Raw genomic sequence first — 12,526 nt, 5'->3', positions numbered from 1 at the left:
TGTGTGTGTGTGTGTGTGTGTGTGTGTGTGTGTGTGTGTGTGTGTGTGTGTGTGTGTGAGGCAAACAGGACAATAGGCACATGCTTAGGGTGTGATGGGAGGGGTGTAGAGAAATACAGTGTTGGTTCCCTGTCTCTTTGTGACATACTCTGTGCCTCCTACAAAGAAGACGCCACAATGACTGGTGAGTATTTCCATCCTTAGAATAACAATGTACTTATATTGACTGGTATTAAATAAATACATGTATTCATAGCAAACAGGCAGTTTTAAATGTGTAGCCGTTAAATACCTCACTGAAATAAGTAATGGGCAATTTGGCAAAGGGACATTTACAATTTAATATTCTGATGGAAATTCTGTGTAAGACTGTAACAATGGTGTTTTATTGTACAGTGACTTTGTACATACACTACCGGCCAAAAGTTTGGGGTCACTTAGAAAGTTCCTTTGCACTCCATTCCAGATAGAATACTTTTTTTTAACCAGGGCAGCAGTTTTCAGATTACATTATGTGCTTACATAATTGCAAAAGGGTTCTCGACTGTAGACAGAAGTGGCTGAAGAAACGCTTGAAATCCATGCTTTTTGGTCTAAACGTCGTACCCAAATTAAAAGTGGTACAGCTCCCATATACTTTGACACTCTGGGGTGTGCCTGATATCATTGGAAAGGTGATTGATGTGGGTGTGTTTGTGTATTTGAGAAGTGTTGTATTTTGTAGTTTTTGGGCTTTTTTCTCTGTACTTTTTAAATGGAAATAAAAAAACACACAGACATATCTGTAGAAAAAATTTTTTTTGAGTCTTTGGGCTTCTGGATTTTTTTCTGTAGTAAGCTGAGACATGTGGCTAATGCCCTGTGTTGTCTGTCACCTGTCAGATGTGTTTACAGCAGTGTATTCTAATCATTTTACAGATGTATGACTTGCATGGAAATTAAAAACCTCCATTCTAGCCTCTGTAACTCTGTGTCAGTAAGGCCTAGAATCACCCTGACACTTGTAACAAAAATGTGAGAGTGTTACCTTTCCAATTATATCAGGCACACCCCAGAGTGTCAAAGTATATGGGAGCTGTACCACTTTTAATTTGGGTATGACGTTTAGACCAAAAAGCATGGATTTCAAGCGTTTCTTCAGCCACTTCTGTCTACAACATTGGAGAACCCTTTTGCAATTATGTAAACACATAATGTAATCTGAAAACTGCTGCCCTGATTAAAAAAACAATGCAACTGATCTCAGCTGGTATTCTGTCTGGAATGGAGTGGGATAGAAATTTCTAAGTGACCCCAAACTTTTGACCGGTAGTGTATAGCCTGCCTATAGTACATTAAGTATTTTTGTTAGGCTTATGTTAACAGGTTTATAATAATTACATGCATTTTGTATGACCAAAATGTCATATTGTTTGCTGTCCTCAGATCCAACCACATCTTCTTTAATTCTAGACTTTGGCTCTATTTATGACGAACTCAACTTTACTTATAATGACACCGACTTCAACCTAAACCCCGAGACGCAGCCCTGCGACACATTCCGCATCCCAAATGCAGTGATTGTTGTTGTCAGCGTGTTTTACGTCCTCATCTTTCTGCTGGCCATTCCTGGGAATCTGGTAGTGGGGCTGGTGATTGGCCTGAGCAAGCAGTCGCTGCCTCCCTCTGACCTGTACCTCCTCCACCTGGCCATTGCCGACATCCTGCTGGCCATTACGCTCCCATTCTGGGCCACCTCTATTACCAAGGGTTGGGTGTTTGGAGCTGCCATGTGCAAAATCATGACCATCCTCCAAGAGCTAAGCTTCTACTCTAGCATTCTCTTCCTGACCTGCATTAGTATGGACCGTTACATGGTGATCGTGAGAGCTATGGAGGCCCGCAGGGCTAACAGACAGCGAGTCAGCTGGGGAGTTTGTGCTGCTGTCTGGACTGTTGCTGCTCTCCTGTCTCTGCCAGGGCTTTTAAATTCTTCTTTTGAATCCCAAAGCACCAGTATGATAGTGTGTTCTGAAAAGTATGATCCCAACAGTGCTGACGTGTGGCGGCTGGCCACCAGAATTCTTCGCCACGCTTTGGGGTTTTTGATCCCCTTGGCCATCATGCTGCCCTGTTATGGAGTAACCATCAAGCGCCTCCTTCACATCCGTGGGGGATTTCAGCGGCAGCGAGCCATGAGAGTGATTGTGTTCGTGGTCGTTGCCTTCCTGCTTTGTTGGACACCGTACCACATCGCAGTGATGGCAGACACTTTCTTCAGGTCAAAGATAGTGCCGTACCGGTGCCCAGCAAGGATGGCAGTGGATCGGGCCATGTTTGCCACCCAGAGCCTGGGGCTGCTTCACAGCTGTGTCAACCCGGTGCTGTATGCTTTCGTGGGAGAGAAGTTCAGGAAGAATCTATTTCAGATCATGAGGAAGATGGGCGTCCTGGAGAGAACATCTGTGACGAGAAGCAGCAGGTCTTCACTGTCATCAGAAATCACATCCACATTCATGTGAGAACACCCAAGAGACACTTTGAACTATTCACATACATGAACCACATCAGCATATGTACTGAAGGATCTCACATGCTGGACAACTTTTGATACTGCATTTTTATTGCAACTCATATTTGGTGGGAAACTCAATCATTTCAAATATTTTTTCATACTTTTCTCTATTTTTTCATCATATTTAACTTAGTTTACAATTTATATGTCTTAGATCCCTATTTCTACTTGCATGTTTTTATTTTTTTTATTACATATTTAAATGAGCATTGTTGGCGGGAGCCAAAGTTCTAAACTTTTGATTGCCAACCACTCTGCAATTTCTGTGCACATGACAATGAGGTATTTGAAAGTTGGTTTCAACCCTGTCCCGGCAATGTTGTTTCAAGTAAAAATCCCCTCTCTTACCTCAGTCACATCTAGTTCTGAGGAAACTGTGGCAAACATGTTTGTCAAGTCTCAATGTGAGACTATATTTCAAAACAATAGTACTATGTCACAACTTTAAGACAAACATCCACTGATGAACACCTTGAGATACAGCTGAAAGCTCTGGAAAAAAAAAGGTAGAATTAAGACACTTCAGCAATAAATAGTGAAACATCTGACCGGTCATTTTTCTTTTATAAGTATAGCATATGAATGTGAATTATTAAATTGATTTTATATTATTCAAATTTCCAAATCAATACCAATGTACTTTAACGAGCATTTTACTTCCAGCTCAATGTCTACTGCAGCAAGTGAAGCAGAAACAATACTTGTTGACTTCTTATACATTTTTACAGTAATGTATTTACATTTTTGTAATTAAGTCTGTTTAAAGTTGTATGTATATTTAGCTAAAGACAGCAGATGGTCATTCACATGCCACACAGTTTGTAATCTATAGTTGTATATTATCATTAAAGTTTTATAGACATGTACACTGCTATCTGTTTCTGATTAATATAACACCAATGAGTCACCACATTACGTCACAAAAGCTTTTACGTTTGACATAAACAGCTGATAGAAGATAAAACTAGTAATTTTTTGATGTGTACAACTACAGCTTGTTCCACTTCTGTACAGAAAAAAAACCTTTGAAAAGTACTGTTTGGTTACAGAATGATCTCAGGGAAGTGCAGCTGACAGGCACCACATGTTATAAAAAAGCAGAAGAATAAAAATAGTTTGCTTATTGCTACATTACAGGTTAGTCTTCCCAAAGTTGATTCAGGTTTAATGCATCCCACAAAACCAAATCAGAGCTAACATTGTTAACAAATTAGTTCAACCTAATGAATTAGCTTGCTATGTTATAGTAGGCTACATTACAACATAGTGGACACAATGGAACCAAGATCACACCTTGGTGCTCTTCACTTACAGTCCTGCCAGCTCTTTGTAAATATCTTGCAAGATGAAATAATAAAACCACCTTGAAGTACCACCGGCAGTTTATTTGGAGTTTCTACAAACTATAAGAATGCACACCAGCAATTCAATAGTAGTGTATCTTTCCAAAAATGTGCCCCCTTTAATTACTATGAATAATGCATAGACTTTGTTACAGTTTTATAGAGACTATTTTCTAGTAGAAAGAATTTACAAATTTACAAATGAAAAATAGTTGACATTAATAAAATAGTATTATATTTTATACTAATAGGCTAAGTACTACAATTTCTACTCTACAACAACATCTACTACAAGCCTACTACTACTAAAGTAATGTACAGTAAATTTGATCTGGAATACATGTATCACTTAGCGTTTTAACATATAGTTACCAAACATCCTGTCCAATAATATGGGTTTAAGAGCATTTTGTGCTCACCATAATCTGCCAAACATGTAGGCTACTGCTTGCTAAATTTACATTAACAGGCTATTAGTGCATGACTAATGTCCTGCTTGTCATATGTCCTTGAACATTTTCAAGTCCCCTGCTTTTCTTACAAGGTAAGTCTTGTTTTACAACATGAAACTGTTAAGATCTGCAGCTTTGACCCTTCCCTGTGGATTCCCCCACTGACTGTATCGCCCCTCTTCTGTTTTCTGTCTTGCCGGTGAGAGAGGCTGCGCGTGGCCAATCTGCTTCCACTCACCTGGCTGCCTGTTCAATCAACCACCTGCAAGTCCTCAGCACTGATTGCCATCTCCTCCTGCTTCACTCCTCGTCCGTTCCGTTCGTTGTTGCAGCCTCAGTGGTAAATACCCGGCCGACTAGCACTTTTTGAATCCCGCTTGTTAAAATTTTTGCTCATTGCCTGTTTTGCCTGCTTGACTCACCTTTTTGTTTTGTTTTTGTTCCCTCAATCCCTGCCAGGCTCACCTGCTCGTCTGCCATGCTCAGACCCGTAATTTGCTCTGTCGTCACTCGGAACCCCGCTCACTACCCCCGGACACCGGTTCCCTTCTCCCGCCCGCGCCATGCTCACCTGTTAGGCTATACCTTTTTCCACATTTACCTTGTTTTTTGTGTGAATAAATTGTTAACTCCTGCTAGTGTCTGCATAGTGGGCTCTGTTCTATTGTTAAGCATATCCTTAACATAAACTGCTTCATTCAGGTCTTGCATGGTGCATGTAACGTTAGCAATATGCTAGTTAGCAGTATCAGCTAAATGCATAGTAATACGCTATTAAGCTGTACTGTTAAGTTATAAATTGCAGTTGCATTTAAACTTTTACTGTTGAGGTACCACATGTGTTTTGATTTGTCATTGATAATGTGGTGTTATATTTGTAGCAATAATGCTAGCAGTAGAGTTGCATAGTAATAAGCTAAGTCAGCAGTCAATTTGACTTAAATGTTTGTGAGCTGCAGTATTACAATCACTTGTCTTCAATTTGATTAAAATATATAAAATATTTCCATTTATTAAGACAGTAGTAATAGGAACAGGAACTATTGCTAACCTTTTTTTTATTTGTTTCTTGTGTTTCAGTTGTTTTACTCACTGAGCACCAACGGATACTCTGCAGAATAGGTAGGATACTGCCTCAACTTTGTTGTTCATGTAGAAGATCCTTAAGATATCTATTATAGGGCCCCAGCTGCCATCTGGCAATGTTAATGCAGCCATGTTTTCAGTTTCATGATATCTAACCACCTCAACACAATTGGGAGACTTACGCCAGCCTCTACATTTGACCTACAAATTAAATATCTGTCCCATGCTGACCACCCCCTCCTTTGTGCCAAGTGTTGCACTATCTCACATGTTCTACTGACCTCAGGTTGGCTATAAATGACAAGGGGGCGGGAGCCTCGCAGTGAGTGGGCAGACAGCTCACCATGCAGCTGTCATTGTAAGGCTTGCTGGGCTCTGACTGTCATTTCCCCCTTTAGACAGGCTGGCAGTGGCAGGGGGAGATCATGAGTGGGGTGGTTTAGCTCATGGGATATGGAGGGGGGGGGCACTGTGCAACTTGCTGGACAGGACTTGATGCTTGAATTCAAACAGAAGCCAAGCAAGAGCATATCTCAAGGCTGCTGGGAATAAAGAGGACACGCGCTGAAGATTTGCCTTACTCTGCAAAGAAGTTACACACCACTGGGAAATGGTTATAAAATACTAAAAGGTCAGAGGACATCGGGAAAAGGAGAGGAAAAGCAAGGCCGCCACTTCCAGGAGACAAGTCAAGGGAGCTGTTAATGCAACATGATCCAGTGTGTCTTGCCCTAAAAATACCTCTGGGCAGGAGAGTGGCAGCTATCTCTATCTGCTTAATTACTTGGTAATCAACCATTTATTTTTCTTCTTCGGACAAAAACTGAGGTCAGAGAACAGCGATTTGAGGGGAATTTATTCACCGCAGATATGCATCGAAATATTATAGTTTGGCTTTTCAAGTTATAGAAAGTTCTTAAATAAAAAATGTGAGAACTTTAACAGTAATTTATATGTAAAGCCTGCTCATAGATTCTAATGTCCTTGCTGGAGTTTGCTTTAGAATACTAAGAGAGGGCCCAGGCAGTGTTGTAGCCACACAATCCTCATACACAGGTACAGAATCCATTGTAGGATTCACCAAATCGTTTCAACCATGAGAAAAGCTGAGGTGCAAATGACCCTGAAAAAAGGGGCAGATGAAGCAGCGGCACCCCCGAGCCCCATCATCCCCCCAAAGCGGTCCAAAGCAAGCCCAGAGCAAGCTGTCCCGGACCCTCGAGGACCTGGCTATTCTACCCCAACTCCACCTGTTTTTACACGCAAAATGAGGAACGCCGCTGTGGGGACAGGCTGTGACATCCGTCTGAAGGTGACTGTGGCTGGAGACCCGCAGCCCTCCCTGTACTGGTACCACAATGATGACCTCCTCAACATGGAGAACCAGGAGTACGGCGGGCTCTGGATTAGGGATTGCAAACCCAGTGATGCTGGCCTCTACACCTGCATCGCCAATAATCACCTGGGAGAGGCCCGGAGCAGCGCTGTGCTGGCTGTCTTGGATCTGGGTGAAGGTAATACTCCTAAATACATATAAAACTTCACACTTCAAGGCCCTCAAATAGAGAAGACTTAGATGTTTCTAGATTGGTTTGTCAGCATTCCATGTGGTGTCTAAATCAAATGCAAGGAACTACTAAAGCATAATATTATACTCCTAAAGTATTTAGGAACCTAAACTATATAAAAACCCTTAGCAAGTAGCCTGAAATGGATTTGACTACAAAACCTATAGTTCCTCTTAACCCCTTTTATAATAATTTGTTAGCCATCTGATATCACAACATAATTCCGTCTTCTAATGCACAGTTACATGTGTTTAAGAAAATCAGTATGTCATATCAAGCTGACAATGAGGTTTTAACTACAAACCAATTAATTCTAGTATCATGAAGATTACCCTGCCAAAAGGCCCAGGGGTCTCATTTCTAAAACTGTGCGTAGGATCCTTACTAAAAGCGTATGTACGCCCAAAAGCCAAAAATGACGTACGCCAAAAAAAAATCTGATTTATAAAACTGTGCATATGCACATCTGTAAGCAATGTTCCCTTTATAAATCACAGATTACCCACACCCAAGTGTGCGTACGTGGATCAGCCTCTTATCCCACCCTGTGCACGCCCATTTCTTACCATAAATAGTCAATGCAAAGCACCTCATGAATGCTGATCAGTATGTTAATGGCCCTGACAGTTGATCTTTATGCCAAATCATGATGACTGGCGGGGAAAAAGCAAAAAACTTCTCAGACGCTAATAATTTCGGCCTGTTCTCTCACAGTGTAGGGAAACCTGATCTATAGACTACCTACTGTATATTAATAATACCGTCCAGAATGGCAGGCATTACGGCACTCGGGGACAGCTTTGATATACCAGACCTATATGATAAGATTGAACAAGAACCGGTTTCCCCCAGAGTGGCGAGGAACTGTATTTGGACCAGGATGGCACGGTTCCGGCGCGTTGCCCTCTCTACTGGACCCAATTCAGTACATAGATCCAAGAGCTCAGCTTTAGGGAATTTAAGTCGGCATATTAGCCAGTCATCGTCATGGTCCCTGAAGTCTCTCTCTCTCCTGATCCTTCCATTGGCGTAGTCCTCCTGCATGGCCAGCAGTGCCATCATGCTGCATTACACACAGGGGTCACCGCAGTATTTATATGTTTACAACAATTTGTGATTGTAGACAACTTGCCAAAATCACAGCATCAACTAGTGGTATCCCCCACCTCTAGATACAATTTGAAGACGAAAGTCTAATAGGCAAACACAGTTTTCTTTAACAGTATTAAAGTTCGGATTGATAACGAGGACATTAAGTGTAATGATTGTGCAAGAGCTGTTATTTTTCCAAAAAATGTTCCCCAAAGCATCTAGAAAGGGGCACAACAAGCACAGGAATAAACTGGTTCTGTACAAAGACATCAGTGTCAACAAGAACTATTTTGACTAACTTGTGTCATATAAGGTGTGATAGATGGACACCATATACTGAACAAATTGAATTGTTGCATTAGTTCAAATTGTATGTACTGTATGTTAGAGATATTTATCCAAAACAAATTCCCATTCATCCTTCTATTGTGCACAGAGGGTAGGGAGAGGGTTGTTGTAACTCGATGCGACACTGCATTTTTGAAAGGTGTCTTTCTAAAATGTTTATCTTTTACACTGTAGTTGACACAGACGATATCTTGCAAACATAGGTACTCTGTGAAGTCCGATTTATTTTCAAGTTGTTAAAAAAAGAGTTTTATGTTATGCTCTTGGAGTTCCACATTTGAAGCAATATATATATATATATATATTAGTGTTTTAACAAGGAATTGTGGGTATTGCTGTTTGAGATTAGCATTTGAAGAGAACCATTATTAGATTTCCACCATGCATGCAGAGACACTGAAAATAACTCGTTCTTTAAACAACATGCTTTTAAAAATTTGGCTAAAGCGAGTTTGTGACAGTGTATTACGGTCAGATTCTTCAATTTCTAGCCAAGGATGCTTGGAAGGCCACTGTAGCTCTTCTCTGTTAAAGCACTGTTTGTCCATTGTGAAGCCTCTTATTATGCATCTTGTGAGCTCCAGCACTGATCTAAATTCAGCTCATCTGAGTGCTTTGGCCACCTCAGCTGCTTTGAAAAATGGCATTACCAGCTCCACAAATATTCCTTTCATATATCCGCTCAAGTACTTTGTCATTGTTCCGCAGTGCTCGGCATGAGTGTGTAGTGTGTCTTCAACTTAGAACTGCCTTTTCTTGCTGCGAGTATATGCCAAGACTCATCACTGCTGAATACAGTTAAATCAGTTCAATATGAGTAAAGTTTTGGCAAATGATAGCATTCTCTGATGATGTAGAATAAAGGACTGGGTGCTTGCATAACGATCCTCGCTGAGTTCCAGCAACAATATGCTCTGTGCAAGCTCAGGACAAAAATTGAGTACTTAAAAGAGTGGTGATGTCTGCAGACTGGGCAACGTGATGACAAGGGTTCTTTTTAGTGTGGGCAGCAAGAAACCACAGTGTATTACATTTCCTTAGCTGTATAAATATGGGATGCTTGGACATAGTCCACGTAAACGAAACACCATCAACTGTGAGTACTTGAAAAATTAACAACAGGAAGAGATGCTGATAACAAAACATCTCCATTTTGGTGTGATTCTTGGAAAAGTCATTGAGCTTTTCTTGTAAAATTCTTTTGTTTTCAACTTAAATCAGTAGGACTGACTTTCTTTTGAATGGTGCAAAACAAACAAAAATTAGAAAATGAAAACAGGAAGCCTACGATATTAACTACAGTAATTACAGTACCGTTTTTTTTTCAGTGCATAGTCATTAATTGGTCAGCATGAAGCTTGGGCTTGACAAATCTTTATTTGATCACAACTTCATGTATTCTATGGCAGAACGAATGTGTTTTCACAGTTCACACACTGTCACTGTGTCACCTCAGTAATGTATTGCATGCATCACATCAGGCGAGCCACTTTATGTGGAAATACAGTAAAAATAGAGAAGCAAGATGAAAGGGTGAGGGTTTCCCCACACCCTTGTAATACTGTATGAAAGCAGTATTAGTGCTCAAACAGCTCACTTGAGGGCATTACCAAAAAAAGTGTTTTCATGTAAGCAGGCAACACAACAGTCACACAGATTCCCATAGTTCTGTTTTTAAGTGAGATCAATCTATCAGCTGGACAAGAGCATTGTTAGCATTGACAGGCAATGGGGATTATGCAAGCAGTCGTCCATATGCTCCTGGATCCTCTCTTCTGTGTTGTGGTACACTCAAAAATGATCTAGATAGATTGGGAGAGTTTATGCATTACAGGTGAAGCAGATACTGAATATCAGAAACAGTTGTAGCTCCACAGTAATGATTAGTCACAAGTTTTCTTCAAACAAGGCTTGAAAACCAGCTCTTGGTTCAGAAGTTTTTATTTGGCTCTCCATTTTAACCTTCAGTTTGATTCAGCTCTCTGCTGCTTTGCCATGTGCGTAGTCTACAGCTGTCCCATCACTCAATGATAGACTGAACCCTTTCTCTCTCTCTCCCTCTTTGAAAATGTCTCTCTGTACCGCCCCCCTCGTCTACCAACTCTCCCTAGTTATTTATACATTGGAATGTGCCAGGCCTTAGATTTTTGTGATGTTAGCAGGCCAACGTCTCTCCTGTTACATAGGAAGACATCACTGCTAATTGTAGCCCTGCCCTGTATGACTTTTTTTTTTTCTCCCTCTACTGATCTGGGAAAGGAACAGTTTTGAATCTACTAAATGAAAATGCAGATGCAGAAATGTCTGCCATATGTTGTGATGTCATGCATCTCTCATGATCCGTACTGTTTTTACTAAACAATGTCTCTCTTTTTGGAGTTTTTGCATTTGATTGTGCAGTCAGTGGATTATTCAGTCAAATATGTTTGAATGTATAGCACAAATAAGTACCTGAACTGTACAAATAATAACAGTAAAGCAACAGATAAACAAGTAATAAAACCTAGATCTTTAAATCTGCATTTAATATGGTTACTTGGGGGCAGCAAAACAAGTTGCTGAAACGAGCAATATTAGCATTGGGAATCTGTTTCTTGGCCACCTCTGTCTTGGTCTTCACCGAAAAACACGTGGCACTTTAGCAGGTAAATGCTTCGCCAGGCTCACCTGCTAGTTACTCACTTTGTCTGTCATTTGTGGATAGCGTACAGTGGGTTTATCTTGAGTTTTTCACTGAAAAATAGGTCCTTGCTGCAGCAGAAAACAACTATGATGAGAGCTGTGACAGGGAACCAAAACAGTAAAGTTGGCGGGCGTAAAAACCGAAACAATTACATGAAAGAGGAGGTTGCTGAGTTAGGTGATCATTATCTGTAGATCTGTCTCTCCAAGTGACAACTTGATCATTACACACAGTCATTTGACCCATTGTTCATAAGAAGATATTGATTAGTGCAGCTTTAAATCTGCATTAAGAACTTACCACTTGGGCCGTGGAATATAGCTGTAAACACAAAACTGAGATATTAGCACCTTTTGAGTTGATAAACATCTGAAATCCTCCTTCCTGCTGCCTTGATAATCTGCCAACAGGCTTTTTCAAAAATGTTTCAAATAGTTTGGCCTCAGATTGTTGTTGTGGTCGTCTCTTCTATCAGGTGTCTTCCAGCAGGCCCTGAAAACTGCCACAATCTAAACACGTCAGTCACTAATGAGCAATTATAGGCCCATATCAAACCTTCCATTTCAAGATAAAATTATTGAAAAAGTTGCACGTTTCAACAGCTTAACAGCTTCTCTGATATGGATATGCACTACATATCTGAAACAGTCTTCCAGAAAACTGCAGGTCCAGTGCAACTCTCAAGTTCTTTTTAATCAAGGCTGAAGACCTTTCTGTTAGACGTTGCCTTCTATTAAATCAAGTAATTGTTTATTTCTCACACTGCACTGTAACTTTTATTCTTGTTTTTTTAATATGTTCTTGTATTTTTGTATTCTTCTCTATTTTAGCTTGCTTTTATTTCTATCTCTTCAAATTGGTCTTTAATGTTTCATGTAAAGAGCTCTGAATTGCCTTGTTGCAGAAAAGTGCTATATAAATAAACTTACCTTGCATTGGTGAGACTGAACCAAACAGAAAGCTGCAGGCAGTAAAACCAAAAGACTAAGCTGAAAGATGTGAAAAGCTGCATAAAGCTGATGAGAACGGCAGAGGGGAGTGATTACTAACAGTTTAGTAACTGACTTATATATTATAGTGATTATATTTTTAAAAAAAAAAGCTATATTGCCTGTTTAAAGCTTGCAGAGTAATATACGGTTTGAAGAGACCTAATACTGGGAACTTTAGATGTTACCACTGAGCATGACCATGGCCTCTTTCCAGTAGTTTCCTCACCATGTTGTCTTCCTTTTGACCTGGGCCTTTAATGTGAGTGAACAGGTGGAGCTGCAGTTACACTGTGGAAATCCCCTACATCACCATGTGGCTTTAATAAGTAGACACTAGTAGATCAACAAATGAATGTTTAATGGACAAGAAATCCTGAAGGGTAATTATGGAGCTTATTAGAGCTGTAT

The 12,526-nt window shown here is 40.3% G+C and overlaps 2 protein-coding genes across 4 annotated transcripts in view; both read left to right on the top strand.

The window, feature by feature from the left end:
* The first annotated feature begins 76 nt into the window (after window positions 1–76).
* LOC116044187 (C-X-C chemokine receptor type 2-like) lies at window positions 77–2,990 on the top strand. 2 transcript variants are annotated; one of them, XM_031291209.2, is made up of 2 exons: window positions 77–184; window positions 1,453–2,990. In XM_031291209.2, the coding sequence occupies exons 1-2, from the start codon at window positions 178–180 to the stop codon at window positions 2,499–2,501; spliced, it is 1,056 nt and encodes a 351-aa protein (XP_031147069.1). In that variant the 5' UTR covers window positions 77–177; the 3' UTR covers window positions 2,502–2,990. The 2 variants fall into 2 exon arrangements, with proteins under 2 accessions (XP_031147069.1, XP_031147060.1); XM_031291200.2 differs by having other exon boundaries at window positions 80–184; window positions 1,426–2,990.
* Window positions 2,991–5,819: 2,829 nt separating this feature from the next.
* spegb (striated muscle enriched protein kinase b) overlaps window positions 5,820–12,526 on the top strand; it is a 44,022-nt gene continuing 37,315 nt past the window's right edge. For both annotated transcript variants that reach the window (XM_036004519.1, XM_036004518.1), the window contains exon 1: window positions 5,820–6,949. In XM_036004519.1, the coding sequence (XP_035860412.1) occupies window positions 6,532–6,949 (418 nt within the window). In that variant the 5' untranslated portion in view covers window positions 5,820–6,531. The remainder of the gene's footprint in view (window positions 6,950–12,526) is intronic.

This window comes from Sander lucioperca, chromosome 8, assembly GCF_008315115.2.
Source record: "Sander lucioperca isolate FBNREF2018 chromosome 8, SLUC_FBN_1.2, whole genome shotgun sequence".
NCBI lineage: Eukaryota > Metazoa > Chordata > Actinopteri > Perciformes > Percidae > Sander > Sander lucioperca.
This window is presented reverse-complemented; position numbering and strand designations above follow the sequence as displayed.